The sequence below is a fragment of the Xiphophorus maculatus genome, chromosome 15, assembly GCF_002775205.1.
Source record: "Xiphophorus maculatus strain JP 163 A chromosome 15, X_maculatus-5.0-male, whole genome shotgun sequence".
In the NCBI taxonomy this organism is placed as follows: Eukaryota; Metazoa; Chordata; class Actinopteri; order Cyprinodontiformes; family Poeciliidae; genus Xiphophorus; species Xiphophorus maculatus.
This window is the reverse complement of record NC_036457.1, coordinates 12247884-12267333: the sequence shown is the minus strand read 5'-3', so window position 1 is coordinate 12267333 and position 19450 is coordinate 12247884. Positions and strand designations below refer to the sequence as shown.

General features: G+C 37.1%; 1 protein-coding gene across 1 annotated transcript in view; it reads right to left on the bottom strand.

Moving 5' to 3' along the window:
- Window positions 1–283: 283 nt before the first annotated feature.
- The window catches only part of LOC102223547 (steroid hormone receptor ERR2-like), a 55682-nt gene continuing 36515 nt past the window's right edge, over window positions 284–19450 (bottom strand). Inside the window, exons 4-7 of the mRNA XM_005800208.3 lie at window positions 18353–18463; window positions 18052–18213; window positions 9433–9702; window positions 284–5697 (exon numbers count right to left, since the gene is read on the bottom strand). Coding sequence (XP_005800265.1) covers window positions 5453–5697; window positions 9433–9702; window positions 18052–18213; window positions 18353–18463 — 788 coding nt within the window. The 3' untranslated portion in view covers window positions 284–5452. The remainder of the gene's footprint in view (window positions 5698–9432; window positions 9703–18051; window positions 18214–18352; window positions 18464–19450) is intronic.

The following is a 19450-nucleotide window of genomic DNA, read 5'->3' as shown; positions in this document are numbered from 1 at the left end:
CTTGATTTCTGGACCGATTTGAGTAGACTACTTTGTGATTACAGACATATCTCTGATCCATTTCTTTCCTTGTGTTATTTTCAGTGGCTTTGTTGCTTATAAAAAATGTAAGCAATTGACCAGTTTGATTAAAAAAAAAAAACATGTTCATCTTTAATAGATAAAAGAGTGTGCCTGGAGGATCCTCATTTTTAAAATGAAATTCTTCCTGCACAGGTGAATTGATGTTTTTCCTTATTCTTTAAATGAAAAGATCACATACCATGATTTCATAAATTGTGTTTTTTATTGTCACTGTACATTCAGTGCATTGTTAAATCTGGCTGTCCTACTCCCCCACAAAAGCATTTATTTACACATGGATACAGTAGGCATAAATACAACTAACAAAACACATGAAAATGCCACAGAGTCCTGTCCAGTGAATCCCAGCTGTGTTTGGCTTCTTTCCATTTTTTTTTTCATTTTCTTTTCTTCACAGAACAGTGCACATAGTTAGCCTGTCCCCCCTTCAAGCATGAAGAAAGTTTGTAATTACAATGAACCAAAGCTCCCTTTTAACTTGATTCATATATCACAAATGCAAACATATTGCTTTTGAAGAGGGAGAGAAACCTCTTGGGTAATCACTAGTCTGTGGTGCGCACACCTAGCAGGTTCCTCTTTACACTGTGGAACAGATCGGCCGGGGAGGTTCTTCCATGTTTTATGTAAATCTCGTCATCTCAGAGTGCATGGAGATGAGGTAAGTCCGCAAATGGAGCAACGAATAAGTAGCTTTCCTCCGAGGAATGTGCGCCTCCTCCCCCACCACCAATTGCGGTAACTTCATCTACATTTTTTTTAATACCCAGCCGGTGATGTCACTTTATTTCTGTGCCACTGACTCCCAGGAGAATCCCATGGCCCGCTTCCAAGCCCAGTGTAATTTTCAAAATATGAATTGAGGTATAGGGTCTAGACGACTTTAGTCGCTGTTCGTCCTGCTTTGCTGATAACCAAAACACACAGAGAAACCGAGAGACAAAAATACAGAAAAACAATCTCATCTTAAAACAAACACAATGAACTCGTTCATTATTCACTTGAAACAGACTTGTATAATACACTGGGCTGTAAATATGTTCCTAGTCCCCATGAGAATACATTAAAGTGGCAAACCTAACACGTGATCATAGTCACATCAATGCACAGCAGATACAGTATAATACAGTGAATTGCACGATGCAGGTATACAGTATGTTCAAGTTGTAAACAAAGCACAACTACAAGTCAGTCGGATGCTCCAAACATAAGGAACACAGGTGGCCGTACTGCCTTGCATAGCCCAGTGATCGCTGCTGCTCTGTTAGGAAACTATTACAGATACTCATGAAATCGCCTTTTGTAGAGACTTAGATGAAAAAGCCTCTCCACCATCAGCTAAAATAAAACGCCTCTCGTCCCCAGAGTAGAGCCAAAGCAGAAATTTAATTGCTCCATTTCTTTTGAGAATTTCAGCTTAGGACACAATTAGAATTAATTGGATATTGTAGAACCGTTTTAGATGTCTGAACATAAATTAGGCATTTTAAAATTTTTTTTTATTACATTAACTTGTGAGTGGGGAGAATTTAAAATGACCTTTTTTCTGTCAGTTAAGTCACAACAGGTTTAAAGGTTCTCCTTACAACAAAAACAACAGGAACTGGGGGTGTAATTTATGCTGCTAGCATTAAAAAGAAAAATAACTATATTCTCATGTCCTAATTACACTTCAGTCTTTCTCTTATGTTAAAAAAGATGTGTGCCTTCTTCTGCGACAGACTGGCGACCTGTCCTGGGTGAACCCCGCCTCTCGCCCGGAACGTTAGCTGGACATAGGCACCAGCAACCCTCGCAACCCCACTAGGAACAAGGGTGTTCGAAAATGGATGGATGGATGCGCCTTCTTCACTATCACGAACTTAGAGTAAATGAACACAACAGAACTGAACTATACCCATGATTATTATGTTGTGAATAACATATTTATGTAAAAACAGCTCATCATTTCATAAACGCAGTTGTGTGAGTGTTTCTGCTTTGGTTTGATACTAATCAGAGGTAATAAATCCCTTGTTTCACTTGGGGATGGATAAGCTGGTTAACAATTGGGGAGATGCACCATGGAAACTATTCTCATCAACGCACGGTTAAAATAATCTATGCATTATACTCTAGTTAATTAATATCATCTCTCTGGTAGAGCCTCAGAGTTTCTAGTTGCGTATGCTTCCATCGCTTTTGGGCGAAGCTAATGGCACTTGACTTTTTAAAGACACCACAGCCTTCGTGTGGAATTTATATTTTCTCACTAAATCCCTAAAAGCTGCTGAGTAACCTGTCCTCTTATTATTGACACATATTTATTAAATGTTCCTTCTTACCTGCTTAGATGAACAAAACTGTAAGAAATATGTCACCAACTGAGGCAATATTATGATATGCTTGGTAATGTCTTTAAATAATTTAGAGTCAACTCATGTCAGTTTGCCCCTTCACCAGTTCATATTCCCATTTTTAACAACTTTTTACCATTTCCTTTCACCCTACTTACACTCCCTACCTGTAATCTTATCATTTCGCTCCATGTATGTAACCAATGCATATAATTTCATTTCTCTTTGTAGTTAAGTAGTTGAATGTTACGTAGATGAATTTGGGACATAAAGAAAGTTGAAATAAAAATAGACATATCGTAAATCACAAAGAACAGTTAAATGTAATTTATTTATTTTATGTTGACTTAAAATTAATTTATTTTTTATTCATTTTAATCTCTTCCAATTCAATCTAACTTTATCTAATGATTAAAGTCTCATAACTATGATCCCCATCTTAATTTATTGGAGTCACTCCAAATTTGTTTATAGTTTATGCAAAATTACTTTGAATCCTTTATTTTCTACGTTTATCCAAAGCATCCACTATTCAGTAGGTAGAAGGTATTTTATTTTCATATCCAAACAAGTCATATATGAAAACACCAAAACTGTAAAACTGGTGAAGAAGCAAAATGAACAGTATCCTTTGGTAACTAGTTTGCATCTGGCAGATCCTGCGCTCTTAAAACCTATGATTAATTGTGGATTATACTCATGTTTCAATTTAAGTGTTGCTTCTGAATGTTTAGCACCGCCATTAAAAAAACAAATATGCTAAATGTCAGTGAGCTGTAATGACGCACACTACATCGTTACAGATGCAATAAGGTACCCTATCTTGTGTTATCCAAAATGATGAAAAATATTCAAACTTAGATGTGACTTAAAAAATTACAAGAAACTGTAAGTCTCTTCAAAGTTTAAGCTGAGCTTCAACATTTTACCCTGTGATCCACATTTGGAGAGAAAATAAGTCTCATATAGTAACAATAATCCAAAAATTACTTTGGTTGTTAAATATCCCTTCAACCAAAAAGTAGGATATCAAGTATTAGTACTGCTGATAATCTATTCTTATTTAGTTATGAATCTGCAAGAATTTCATGAGCAGTCTGATTTCCGTTGGGATTCAAGGAAGACATTATAAGCTAAATAAAACCCCCAACACCACTGGTTGGGTTAAAATTGAGAAAAAAACAACAACAAAAAAAACCAAACCCAAACAAAACAATCAGTAAAAACCCCAGAAAAGTCAAAAACTCTAGCCGCTGAATGTTTTACTTGGATGCTAATTCCAGGATTTACTAAACAAAATGTGACTTTCCTTGAATTCGCCATATTACCCAAGCTAAAAAACGATTCAGATTAATAGGAGTTCGAGTGAGAATGCACTTTAACCTCAATGAATCAAAAGTATTGAAGTAAAACAATTACTTGCACAGAAGACCAACTGTGATAAGTTTGCCATCTTGATGTTTGGTAGCTTCTCTGATAGCTTCTGCAAAATATTAGCCTCGTCAGATGACGGCTAAAGAGCTTCAAGGCAAAATCAATATCAGTGACACCAAGTTTCTGAGTTAAACAAATACAGATGGAACTAAAAATACAAAACTTCTATAAATAAATGGTGTCAATTACAATTAAAAGCCTTAAAAACTAGCATAGCATCAAACAAGCACCTAAAGTCCTCACAAAGTTGGTATTTATAGCATGACCCTCCTGTTGTATCGGTTGATAATTACATAATTTTAGGGAAAAAAAAACAACAACACTTTCATCAGTACAAGATATAGCTTATCATTGTTGAGTTGGTTTCACAGCATGTTTAGTTTCCAGTGTCAGCACAAAAAGAATGGGGAAGAAGTGCAGTTTCCTAAAAATCACTAAACAATAGCCAGCTTGTGTTAGTACTCATTTTGTCACATTAATCATAAGTGCAAACATTTCAGCTGCGAATGAAAAGTTCACTCGTTCTGTCACTAATTTTGTGGTGTTAACTAGTGATTATGAGAATACAGTGTGTATTGTGGAATTTGTAATCTATTTTTAATCTCTCATATCCACAAACTTGTGTGCACTGATCAATGCACTGATCTAAATTCGGAAAATCCTTCAAAATTTCTGAATTTTAACGCATTTTACAGGGAATTTTATATTCCCTGTAAATTAGAATGCTAATATTGGCATTTTGAAGAGTAATAAGCATGATCTGTCAACTCAGGGTGCAGTGCACTAACGTCAATTTAGTGAAGAATTTAGTGTTAAACTGTACATACGCCTGTTGCATGTTACAAATTTCCACAACAATACAAAGAGGATGAAATTCCAGTTTGAACATTTAAAACTTGTTGGTAAATGTTGGACTGTCTCTGAAGTGGATAGTAATTTGAACGAGTGAACAATTCAGACACACATTTAGTTAGAAATGATAGCTGACTGACCTCTGTCATTTGACCAACCAATCAGATTAAAATATCAAGACAATGAAGCAAGTATGAGGTAATTACGTGGAAATTACCATCTTTGATGATAACTTCAGAAAGGATCTTAAACAATTCTCCCTTCCACCCAGTGAGGCTTCCCAAAATTTACAATACTTGTAAATGAAGACCAGTTAGAGTCAATTGCTGGAACAAGTGAGATAAGAAAAGAGGAGAAACTGGAACACAAAATATGGCTACGTTGCTGTACAGTTCTTTATACTGTCACTTTTTTATTTTGAGGTTAAAACAAAATAAGAAACAAATTCACAGAAGACTCAAGTGATATAGAGCAATGGGTCTCTGGTTATAACAAGACCGCAGTTGCCTGATTTCTGTACACCTCTATATACATTATTGTCATCCCACTTGTGTCAAATTTATAGTCACCCTTTTTAAAACTATTCCAAGTCTCTTTTTTTTCCTTTTTCAATTTTTGCTATTATTTTAATAAGTAAAATGACTTCAGAGCCCAAGTGTCATCCTTTGGCTGTTAATTGGCACTCCACCTTTATTTCTCTTGGGCCGTTGCTCGTCTCTGACTGAATGATGCAGCTGTTCCAGGTGTCAAGCCTTGGCCTCCAACATCTCGAGGAATAGTTTGTGCATGGGAACTTTGCCCTGCATTTTAATGCTGTAGAAGTGCTGAACAGCCTTTGTGGCGGTTTGACGGAGCAGAGGCAGGGTCATCAGCAGCTTGCCTGCACGTCGGGGGTCCTCTGGGTGCTGGGATCCCTCGTAGTCCTGCAGAGCCTCATGCAGAGAGTCTTGGAGCCTTTGGACAGCTTCGATGCTCTCTATGTGCATGGAGTCTGGAGCAAGAGGAGGGGCATGGAGAGAAAAGATGAAGAAAGAGGTATATGTGATGTGGAGAAGAGACTAAACTTCATTAGAACATTTAGAGCAGCAGAATATTTGGGGGGTTTAATTTGTTGAAATATGCAACATTAAAGTTTTATTACAGTTCTGTAACCAGAAAAACCTTAAACGTAATTTTATAATATAGTACTCAGGTTTTGTCATATTTTAAAGCTGTTGTGTACACAAACACACCAACTTTAACCTTTCACACATATTAAATTACTTGATCACACTGTGCTGGACTCAGATTTTGCAATGACTTCAAATCTGGTCAAAATAACATCTTCTCTATAAATTGCATCATATAATCTTCCAGATATAAATTATTTTAAGACCTTACTATGCTGCTTAGATTAAAAGCTATTTGAATGTCTAAAAATATTTCAAAGTCTCCTTCAAATTATTGTTTGATTATCCTTTAACTGAAGAGACAGGATTCAGCTTAGGCAGTTAATTTGCATTTGATATTCTTTTGGTTTCAAATCCAAAGTGCGGAATAATCAAATCATACAACAAACCAGGGCAACTCCCCGCCAAAAACAGTAATCTCTTTGCAGCCTTGGGAGAGAGAGTTAGGTGCCAGTAGGAGGCAGAAACACTTGTTGTTTCAGGGGAAGTAAACGGCCTCTTCCTACCCAAAGTTATTCACTTTTCCTATAGTGCTAACTCTTGTGCTCTCTCGTATTCTGGTTCTGTCAAAGGAAATCCCAACATTCTTTGGGATTCTCCATTCTCCTCAGAAAAATACTTCTAGGTGTAAAAGCAAAGTTACTTTTAAAAATCCTCTTTATACACAGAGATAACAGTAGACTTTTGCAATACAATTTAGGCTTTTAATTAACTTAGACAATAATTTGAGAGTGTATTTCCTATTCCAATTTCTTTCCTCTTTACTCTGTAACAGTCTTTAAAATTACTTAGTGTCTGTCGAACCTTGTTTCCTTTTGTGTTTCTTTTTACTTAACCAATCATTAGGAAATAAACCTTGTGTGAATATTAATAATATGTAGCTCTAAGCTGAATAAAATTTCAATAAATATACAAAACCTATTCCTTTCTTCTTCAAAATATATGACAAATCTGCTCCCTAATTAGGAAAGAGATTGAGACTGATCAGATTTTGATACATTAATATAAATTAGCGTAGCCCCTCATTGCTACAAAGCTATTTAAAAATTCATTCAGTAACAATAAAGTATATTTTTGTGTGTGCAATGCGACACAAATATGCAGCTGCACTTACCTGTTTTGCAGCTGGTTTTACATTCCACAGCTTGTAAATGCAGACATGCAATTTTGGAGAGAGCTTTTCTCTTGTTAGTAGTTAATGATGCTCCTTAAATAAATGCCTGTGCGTGGCCGAGGCTCAGGGGAGAGAGACGTGCACCGCAGGTCGGAATAAATATACAGTGGTAAAGGAGAAAGATTCATTTCTTTTTGGTAGCACGGAGTACGGTGTACATCCCCCCATTTTGCTAATGAATTCAGATGGCTGCATTACAAGGATATCGTTCATCTGAATGATGGTGGCAGATGGCCTTCATTTCCATAAGAAAGAGCAGTTGGCCCCCTTATATATAGGCTCTAAGATAAAACCAGTTGAGACTTTTTTTAAAATTCTTCTCTATGTATAACTTTAGACGATGGAATAAAAAAAAAGCATAGTCGTCCTTAAAAAGGACGAGGTGACGCAGGGTTTTAGTAGACAAGCGTAGTATGTCGCTCTAGTCTGCTTGCCTATCCATAAACAGAAAAAGTACTTTTCCTCAGTGTTATATCATCCCAAAAGCATGTCTGCTAGATGAAGAGTGAGGGAATTGGATCAGCTATGTGTCATGAATTTAGGGAGTGAAGTTAAGACCGTGTATAAACATGTAAATGAGGAAGAAAAAAGGGAAAGTACAAGGCTAATTATGTTCCTAACTGACTGATTAAGTCTCTTTTACCAGTCGCCTTCTGTGTAAATTGCATTTCTATCTTGGGAAATTAACTAGGCTATGTGGACCGCACATGTGTTCCAGCAGTCTTTGTTTGAAACCTTCATGTTAACACTGATCTGATCCTGATTTGGCAGCATGGTAAGATGTGTGTGTGTGAAGCTACTGAAAATGTGTTCAAATGTGTTTATATGTGGAGTTATTTAAGGCGGTACAGGCCGGCATGCAAAACTAACTTTGAAGAAACAATTTCCGTGTAATCTGTCAGCAGCCTGGCATCAATCTCGTCGATACTTTGCTAATTACAAAATCAATGGCCATGAATTTCCACAGCTGTCACACCCTCCGGACCAGTGAAGCCGAAGCTCCGCGGGACTTTGTTCAAACGAGCCAAAGTTGCCCTATTGCCCTCGCTGAGCCTCCCGCTCAACCCCAGGCCTTTCCTCTCCCACACTTCTCCCTTACATTTCCAATCCCTGCCTTTCCACCCCCTCTTTTGCTCCTGTGGAGTGTTTGCAATCAGATGAGCAAAGCTCTGGGCTCAGCATCTTTTTTCATTTTTCAGTCAGGCAGGAGAAAAGACTCCTAACAGTCATTGATTAGTGGGGGACAGGCCCAGCCTCATGAAAAGCAAACTGTCGATACGGGCGCAGCATCTTCACATTGGAACAAACGAGGCCCGTCGCTCCCCGACGCTCATTCCACTTCACTTAACACATTTTATTGACAGCCCCTGTTTTTCTAATGAAATGCTAAATATATCTCCCTCGGCAGAGCCGCGCTGGCAGCCACTGCGATGGAGATGGAGGGAATGAGAGCACAGCGACAGTCACGCACACATGTATCTGCGCACAAATTAACATGAAGCTCCACATGCACACTTGCGATAAATGAAAAAAAAACTCTGACCTTTACTCTTATCATGGAGCCGTTATCCTGAAACTGATGGCTTCACAAGATATACATCAGCACTTGACATTTTTTCTGCTGCTGAAATTCTTTGTTTACTTAAATGCTAACTTTTTTAATTTATTTTAGATCTGGTGTGTGGATTTGGGACCTCTAATGTAAAGATGAACAAAGAATTGTATGAACTCAAATAGTTTAAGTTCCAGAGTTTCTACAATTTTATTTTATTTGAATTTAATTCTTTTCCAGGCTTAGATTTTGTGGCCAATTCTTGTCATGGACAAACCCTTGTAAAATGAATAATACCCATTGAACGTTTCAACAATTTTTAAATGTTGTAGTCACAAATTTGAATGTATATGTCTTAATGCTAAAATAAGCTTATGTGGCAAAAAATCTTCTTTGAAGTCATTTCATTTTCAGCTTAGAGCAAAGTCTAGCACCCCTGACATGAAGAGATTCAGCAAGAGAAACAAAAGATTTAGCAAACTATTATGAAACAGTTTAAAATACAGATGAAAAAAAAACATACCAAAAAAAAAAAATACAAATAACTCCATAAAAGTTGTTTTTAAAATTAAAAAAAAACTTTTTTAGGTCTACTTTTCAACCAGTGGCAAACAATTAGCATTGGTACCAATAGATGAGCAGAGTGCAACTTTTTTGTTTGATTGTTTACTATTTTATTTTGTCTGTCTTATAAAATGCACTTATATGTTTTTTCTTTGGTTGTTTTGCAGTGTTGTGTGATTTCATACTCCTTAAAAAACCTAATCACATTTCTCTATAATTAATTTTGCAAAAATAATTCCCTTTAGGGCTAGAAAGATTGAATCTTACCAGAGTTGGCGAGCGCGATAGCTTTGAGCGTGACAAACTCCTCCTTCTCCATGCGCAGTTTCTTGTAGCGTCGCACCAGCGGCAGGATGGCGACGTGAAGATCCAGCAGGCCTGAGATCCTCGCCTGCTCCTCATCTACCACATAGTCCTCTGCATATACAATCTCGTCCTCGCAGGGCAGCGAACGAAACACAATGCTCAGCACCAGGATCTCCATCCAGGCGCTCTGCAGAAGACTCATTTGATCTGCCAGGGACAGTGTAGAAAAACCTATTGGAAAAAAAAAAAGATTTGTAACACTGTTAGGTTTTCTTTCCAGGATTGTTAACTTCAGGTTTCAGCCAAACTTGAGACCTCTGTATGTTTTATGGACTATGCGCAATCACTGTACAATCCCCAGAGGAGAACGACTTGAAACAGGCCGATTGCTATATGTGTTGGCTTAAGGCTGGAATATAAATCTGTCAAATGTAAAGGCCTTTGAAACATGAGCCAGAGCTATTCAGCCATCATCAGCCAGACCTTTAGTGCATAAGGACAGGAGAGCCGATAAGTCAGAGCAAACTCTCTTGCAAAGAACTGTAAAGCAGAGAGAGCGTTATAGTTTCCAATAATGGCCAAATCATTGGTCCAAAAGGGAAGGAGTTTTGTGGTTTGTGTCACCACCGTTACATACAGGGGGATCTTAATCACCAAAAAGTACATTTGCTTCAATAATTCCAGTCAAAAAGTGACAATTATAAAAGTAATTATTCTTGTGTACACTGAATCAAAACCTTAAATGATGTTTCTCAGAAAGTTTGAATAACATAAAACAAGTAATAATAATAAAAAAAGTTATTACAAAAATGTTCAGCCAGTAGCTTTGCTGAGGTGATAAAGTCTTCCTTGAAAAACAGATTTTATATCAAGGGAATTCCTGGTAAAATAATGGTTAAAAAATACTAGTAAAGGAAATGTTAAAAAGAGTGTGACAATGAAAATATTCAGGGATATTAATAATTATTATGGAGGAAATGTAAATATGCCAACATGGAATAGAAAAGTTTTCCCACTACATTTATTGGTGTTAGTTGCCATAACAACACAATACGTGAGATGCACTAAATTGCAGAAACACAAAATGCATTCAAGTGAATTTGTTTAACTTGAATTAACTGTCTTAGAAACAAATTTAGTCATTAACTACATAATTCCTACAGTTTATAACAATCAAAATATTATTAGGGCCGTTTGTCCTCGCAGTAAATCCTAATAACACAATCCTTTGTTCACTAAGTGTTTGACCTTCTGAACTCAAAGCGACGAGGTCGACCCGTCAACTCTCTGCTCCAGCTTTCACGCTCACCTCGTCACAAGGGCGGGCAGACAGACAGACAGACAGACGGACAGACAGCTGAAAAGGCTCCCGGAGTCACAATGCCATTCACCATACTTGATAGAAAATAGGGAAGTGATTACAGGCCATTGAAGCAACAACGCTGCTTACCTAAATCTGAACTGGTATGGATCAGAGTCCGTCAGGTTGACTAAAAAGAGGCCCTCCCAACGGCTCTTATCAAGCAAATAGAGGGACGATGGAAAGAGACAGAATGAGGTGGAGAGAAAAGAGTGCTGGGGGTGCCATTGATTAGTAGATTGTAATCAGTCCACCAAATGCGAAAGGGCCATCGATCCAAGCCTCAGATCTGACAAACAGACAGCTGATGGAGGACATCCGGTACATGTTTTAACGGGGGGAAGGGAGAACTACAGTGCCTTGCAAAAGTATCTGGACTGTTTAACTACTTTACATTTTGCCATGTTACAACCACAAACTTTGAGGTATTTCATTATAATTTCTTGTGCTAAATATAGAATTGTGTAAACATGAAAAGGAAGGAAAATTGTACATTAATTTCACATTTTTTCCTAAAAGAAAAGGTTCACCTTGATCCCTGAAGATATAGCTTTGTGGAACTACATTTTGCTGCAGTTACAGCTTCAAGTTATCTGGGGGAGACGGATTCTTCTTTGTTAACTTGACGCAGAACATCTCTGGATATCAAGTTTCCAAACCCAGGCCTTTGACTAGGCCACTCAAACACATTATACATTATTTATCTAAAACATTCCACTGTATCTGTGGACGGACGTCTGGCTTTTGCCCTGACCCTTCGCCTCAGCCTCAAGCTTTATCCAGCTTTTAACATTCCTGGACTGCCCTGTATTTACCTCCATCTATCTTTTCTTTAAATCTGAGCAGCTTCTTCGAGCCTGCTGAGGAAAAACATCCCCCCAGACGGATGCTGCCACCACCATGCTTTTTGATGGACATGTAGTGCTTTCAGGGTGAGGTAAAGTGCTTTACATGTAGGCCAAAAAACTTTAGATTTGCACTTAACTGATCAGAGCATCCTCTTCCACGCATCTGCTGTGTCCTCTACATGGTTTCACAGAAAGCCGACTATACTACTGTAATTAGTACTCTCTTTTCATGTTTTGTTAGTTTAGGTGCTCGGGCATCTCTTGGTAGGATTGTAGATGAAACTTACATGTCTCAGTTAATGGATTTTATTCAACAATCTCAGAGTAAAATGGAGCTGAACAAAGATCCATGTGAAAACAAAAGAGAATTTATGTTTTTCTTTTACAAGTAAAGATTTTTTTGTATAAATATGTATGTATTAATTTAGAGTCGATGATTTGCTTTGAAAAATTAATGCCACCAATTTCTAGTTTATTTAAGTGAGGTAGGGTAAAACTTAACATATAAAAAATGTTAAAAAAAAGCAACTTATATTACTTTGAGAAAGTAATGACTTAAAAATACATATGTGAATCTTTCAGTGTCTAGCGATTCGATTTGATTCTGATTTTTAGGGTCACAATATAATATTATCGTATTCAGAAACAATTTTAGAGTCAAAATCAATTTTTGATTCAGAAGCAATTTTTTCTATTTATACTGCTTAAAGATCCTATTTAAGTTATGTGACTGAAAAAAGGAAAAGACAGTGTCAACAAATTTAAAAGAATTCTATAAGGCTCTGTATTAGATTGCATCAGTTTATATTTAAACATCAAATTTTGTAACTTATATTACCAGTTTTAGGATAGCTTAGTTGCCTAGCTTTTTCTTAATTAAAAAAAAACATATCAAAGAATAATTCACAATATAAATTTACAAAAAATTAAGCAGAGTAAAATCAATTTTTGAGTATTTTGAATCGATCCAGTTTCCAGGACTAGGATTTTTTTTTCTGCACCTCTACTTAAAAGTGGTCAACAATCTCTGCCATCTTCCAAGTCCTTCTGAAGAGAGCTGACTCTCTTTTCAGCAATCTTTTCATTTTCTCCATCATTTCTCTCCATTCATTGTATCCAGTCAATTTACCAAAGCCACGGAAAGACTTCCTGACTCCATCTGGGTCACCCTGGAGCTTCAGGTGTGGGCAGAGTTAAGTGTTGCTGTGGTGGGTGAATCCCCTGATGAAATATCAATATTCCAAGCTACTGATTTACTGCCGTTTGACTAAACATGACACAATATTGAGCAAACAGGGAAATGTCAATGTTCCTGCATGTGTCTGCACTCTCGCTGTGTGATGGCAGAGGCAAGATGGAAGTTTTTTTTTTAAATATTTGACAACGCAGTTGAGGGAGGGGAAAGGCTTGGTTTTATACATTTTTGGGTTAATTGTTGTCAGTTTCTTTATAAAAAAAAACCCCTCTGCATTGACAAAAATATGCTCAGTGTAGACTCAGAAAAAAGACAGTGAATTTATTAGGGAAAAGAAAAATGTAAAGGCCATGTTTACGCTGGAGTTACCAGATACTTCCTAAAGATTATGCATTCTGGGGCTCTAAATGCACCTCAAAATGAAATATTTCTCAACCACAGAGAGAACGATGGTTTGGCCTGCTTCAGGCTGGGATTGGGAGACCTAGACAGGCTGCGCTGCAGACACTTTCTGCTGCGCAATGCTCCAGAAAAAACTAAGGCGGTATCCTGGTTCAGTCAGCAAACATTTCTCAGGATCCACAAAATTTCGTACAACCATGCAAGACATTTATTTAATATCTTGAAATAGTCGAAAATATTGCTTTCATGTCCACCAAAAATATTTTGATATGTTCTCACTGAATAGGTCTGATTCTCAAACTTATGAGTTTTGTTTTTTAAGTGTTAGGGAACAATACTGACGGACACATTCAGAACTGTGATCACAAACGCAATGACTTCTGAGAATCTGAGCACACATTTTGTTAAAATGAACTTATACATTTGAAGAAGTGTGTTTTCCTTGTGCAACAAAAGCTGCAGCCTACAGAAAAAATACTTGGCATCAAAGCCGAGTAGCAGATTTACAGTTCAAAACGAAAAGGAAACTTCAAAAAGCCCACAGATCTCTCCCTGAGTAATGAGAGCAGACCTGACTCAGCTCTTATCCCTCTCTTTGTGGGAAATGTGTTAGTCGAGCAAAAAATAGTTTCAGGATTTCCAGACTTTTTTAAAGTCAGAATTTCAGACTCTCTTCGACTCTAATTTATCTACTTCACCTTTAATCTAATTTTCAAGTATTAACATAAAATTTTATGGTTATGGTGTTTAACTTCACAGTGATTGGTTTTAATTTTGGAACCAGAATAAATCTGAGACTGAAAAGACGGATGGATAGGTCACTGATTACAACTATTCTAAAAAGCAAAAAACAATCGTTACTTGTTATTATACTATATACGTTGACTGGTTATTTTGTTTTCACAGTTTTACGGATTATCAGTTTGCAAATTGCATACTTTTGATTAACAGTTAACTCAAATGGTGACAGCAGGAATTTGGCCTCAAACCTGAAGTTTTGTTCAACATATTCACTCCAACATAAATCTCCATAAAACCACACTATTGTGAAATCTACCGGCTGTAAAGTGCTACAAATAGCATACTACTTTCTAAACTACGACAAGAGTTCTCAACGTGCCAGAAGCAAGTGTTTGTAGAAAAGAAAAGGGCTCTGATGAGGTGGCAGCACAGTCCAAGTACAGATCAGATAAGAAATTGAAACCCTATTCAGCACAGTGAAGAGAGTGAGTGGTTGGCAGCGAAGCTTGAAGCTGTCATTGAGAGCTGGGTCTAAAACAGACAGCAGTTCACTCTCTATTCATTTAGCATCATTACAGGCCTCCTAAGAGCCCTAATGGGCCTAATAAAAAGACAGAGGTAATAATGAGACTAGAGGGCTCTATATGAGCGAAGAAGAGCGGGAGGAGGGGGAAGATTCAGGGGAACAGGAGAACAAGGAAGTCTGGCTGTGTGCATGTGTGTGTGAAGGCTGACATAGGGGGAAAGTGTTTGGAGGAAAACCAACCAGAGAAAAAAACAAGAAGACTAGAAAAGTGATGGTTTGCATTGAGTGAGGTCTTATGACATCAGGCTTTAGCATACATATATAATTGTTTTGCACATGTACACAGCAAATCTGGCAAATTAGCAGACCCCTCCAGATTCCGTAACATCTCTATTATCATTAACCTGGGTGCTTGTCTAGAGGCTACTGAGGAACCAGTTACAACACCAGCGAGTTAAAAAATCAAAACCTTTACACCTAAAATCATTTTAATATAATCTGTAAACTAAGTTGTTAGCTGCAAAATATGCATAAAAAATCAGAGCTGTGTGTTTCTTCCTCAGTTCTCTGCATCTGAATGTTGAAGGACTTCCACATTAATGGAGCAATCTGCACTAATGACTCTTATTACCTCATCGTTAGGGCCATTTGCTCAGTGAGCTATGAGTGTAATGGTAGGCGTGGACTGTTAAACTATAGGGACCCCTTTTTGTCTTAATTATTACTTGGTGACACTCTGACCTGGTGGCCCTGGGTAAAGTGTCCCCAGAGGGCCACGTGCCCCTTTAATATCTCTGTCACTTCTGGATTTAGATGGTCGCAGCATAAAAGATCAATAACTCTACACAGGTAATGTAACACAGAACAACTCTTAAAAGCTTTATACCAAACCCATGAATAAACCTGGAAATTTATTTTTAGATTTGGTGGTGGTCATTATTCTCAGAAAACAGCAAATTGTCTGAGAGAAGGGGGGAGAATATGTATCAAAGGTCCCAAGTGGTATCCAAATATCCTCCATATATGTGGGCACACGCTCTGACTCTGTGCCATGTGCCACCAATAAATCTGAAATTTTAAACTAATACCAGCAAAGTCAACAATATGTTGTTGTTGATCTGTTAAGAGAGGGCGTAAGAGAAACAAAGTTTTCGCCAGGGTTGCTTCATATTCTCTTTCTCTTTCTTTCCTACTTTTCACAGTCTGCTTGTGCCACATCTGCATAGAAAACAATATTTTGAAGGTGCCATTGTTCTTTTCTGGCAATCTGTAAATGCAAAACAGAGGTGCCTCAATGCAGCCTGAATGTGTGTTTATGCCGAAGTAGCGAGCATTACGAAATGAGCTATGTGGCAAAACTATGAGTGACAACTAGGTACAATCCAAAGTTCCCAGCAAAACAAAGACTGAACAGCAGAATTATTCATACCAATTGAACTTTTCTCACATTTTGTCATGCTACAACCAACAAAATGCATTTATGGCTTACAAATACACACCTGAAAAGTGTGGCGTGCTTTTATATCTAGTCTGGAATTGAAAATAAGTACAATCACTTTCCTTCACTCATCTAATTAATATTACAACCACAAAAATTATTGTGATAGAGAATTATCGTATTAACGAGTGGACCATGGATGCGCTTTTTTGGAAACCCAAATCACCTGGGTTTGCTTTTGTCAGCATCAGTCAAAATGAAGAATGGAGTATCTGATGGAAAGTAGCTTCTGTTGTGGTCTAATTGTATGTTTTAAATTTACTTTGCTTCCTTGCAAAAATTAGATTCAAGATTCCAAAAAGTACATTGAATTAAAATTTAAGCAAGTAAAGGTTGCATTTTATTTTTGGTGTTTTGGCAAATTTTAGGTCTTACTTTATTATTTTCTTATTTTAAATTTCCAATACAAAGAGTAACTTTTTTTAACAGAACAAGTTTTTTTTATATTTTTTTGGATTGCAATGAAAACTTTTAAAACAATGCTCCAAATAAACTCATGAACTTGTGTGAGAACAACCAGAAGTTTGTAATTATTTTAGTCCAAGTCTTTTCTGTCAGGTGAGCATGGGCCAACGATGTAAAATGTTGCTTGAAATGCGATGAAGACTTCGCACCCAAGCACCAGCATCACATAATTATTAGTAGCAGAAGTGAAAGCTTGTGCCACCACTTAGCTAAAATTTTATGTTCTTGCTTAAAGAGTCAAACAAAAATCTAATAACAAAACGGCGATTAGGGGAAACCCTGAACAGGAAGAGCAGCTGGTCAACATTTTATTTATTTCATCACCCACAAAAGGCATGTCTGTATCACCTTTACACAAATAAAGAGTTTTGTCTTTTTTATGTTAAAAGGGCAGTGTTATGTAAAATGTATTTTTGTTTAGCTTTGTTATCATGCTATAATGTTATTCCCTCATGAAAAATACACCTGGAGTGCCGCCTTGATTCTTTCCTACCTACTACCTACATCACCATCTACAATAACTTTTCAATTAAGTGAGTTACAGCAACATTTAAGTTCCCTTTGAGATCAATAAAGTATTTTTGAATTAAAATTCAACTGGAATTTTGAATTTGAATAGTTCTGAAAAGCATTGTAACATTCACACAGAATCAATGGGGAAGTGTCTTGGTATTTTGCAACAAGATCAGTTATGTGTACAAATGCATTTTTATTGTTATTTCAATTTCCCTTTTTTGTGGTTCCAAGTTATCACATTAGATACTTTTATTTATTAGGAGTCATTTGCTTGGGGTTTTTGAGATGTAAGCCTGTAATATCATAATAATTGTTTAGTATCGGAAATTGATACACATCTTTACAATTTAAACAAAAAAAAAGAAAAGTATCACTTGTTTTTATAAAATGATGACTGAATTAAAAGCAAAGCTTAATTATTCATTTATAACCTGCTCTTAAAAAACTCTTGTTCGAATTGTCGGTTTTAAATAAAAACCGGGTAAAAGCAGAAAATCTCAAATTTGCATAACATGTCTTATTTAAGAACTAGTCAGCAAGCAGAAAGAGGGCCCATCCGTTTTTCCTCCAAATAAATCAATTCCTCCACAGGCTCTGTGTGGTGTCCTTAAGTAAGTAAGAGGATTGCTTTCTTTAAGTGTGGGATTGAAATGGAATACATTGACATGGGGCGGATTCCAGCCCCCAGACTTCCCCGCCCCACCCAGTCAAATCAAAGGTTTCAGCTGCTCTTTATTGATTAGATTTTAGAATATGGGACTGGCTTCTCCCTGAGGTGCAGATGAGTAGCAGATGTTAATTATCCTGTGTCTGTGCGTGTCTGTGAGTGGGTAGGTGGTGGGGGCTAAACTACCTTAGTGATCTCACACCCAAAGGTTGCAACAGAAACCTACACTACTCCTCTACTTTCATCCTGTAGATTTGAATATAGATTTTTTTCAATTGGTTTGCAGCAAATCTATACCACGTCTTGCGGTACGTTCTATGTGAAATCAGGAAGAATATAATTCAAACAACACTGCTGCTCACCTGGGATATGTTTGGCCCAGCCGATGATGACCACAAGCTCGCGGTCAGCCAGGTCGCACAGGGTGGTCAAGGCCTTGATGTCGCCATCAGGCATGGTCGGGTCCGGCATGGCGTAGATCTTCTCTGGCTCCACCACCAAGAGATGCGAAACAATCTTTGTCACTGAGAGAGAAAAACAGGGACATGTTCATTTGAACTAATTCGGGCTGGATTATAAATTGAAACAAAAATTAGATTGATGTAGATTTATGTTGCACCTTTTGAAAAGTAAGAATAATTACTTGATAATCTTAATACTTACAGGGCTTTTTGGCTGGGGGAGGGAGGGTGAGGCCGAGGTAGGATCCATTCTCAGCATCCAACCTCCGTTTATACTTCTGTCTCCCGCCTCTCACTCGGTCCAGACGTACGCCTGCATAACAGAAAATAAAAATCACATTTCAGTAAGCCAAAGCCAAGCAAAACAAGGTAAAAATTTAGAGTGTTACACCTGTTGGTATGATAAAGTGCTATTTTTTACTGATTTATGCCTGCTCCAGTTTACCTTGATTACAAAATGTCAAACTATGAACTATAAATAGAATATAATAGAAATAGCCTTTATTGATCTGTAGACGGGCAAAATCAGTTGTGACAATAGCATCAGAAATATAAGATCACACGAAAATGTCCGAAAGTGTTAAAAACCTCAAATGATAACATTTTGTTGAAAGCCCACAAATGAGTTTTAAATTTCTGCAGTTAAGTTCCTTTGGTTTAAAGTTTTCATAATGGTAGAACGTGTAGAGTAACTCAAGTTTTCTTATAGCATGAAGAGATAACCAGCACTATCTCCACTCCACACACACTGCACGCTACCACTTAGCTGACTGAAAGAAGGCTTCTACATATTACCCAGTTTACAAACCAGACAAATTCAGCTGAAGATTTTCACTTGCAAAACATTTTTTCAAGTGAACTTTGTAAACAAAGACAAGTGGGCGACTACAATTGCTTCCATTGCACAGAAATGATGGGGACATGAAAGAGCACAGACCTGGAAAGGAAACAAACACAGAAGTCCTGCAAATGTGTCAATTTAAAGCGGACAAAAGTGGGAGATTTGAATACCTCATAAGCCAGTAAGTGCTTTAGTAATATTTTTATAACTACATAAGTGACTAAGAAATAATAACTGCTTTAATCTATGTTTCAAAATAACAAAAAAAAATAAACATTATCAAGATGGTATTAATTAATATGTTAATTTAACAGCAAAAAGTACATTTGAACTAAAGGTAATTCATTTATTGAAAACATTCAGATTTTTTTAGTATTTGACTTACCAATCACCTTCAGAGATGATCAAGAAAAGGTTCTCCAATATGGACCACTGTCTGCTTTAAACACTTGTATACAA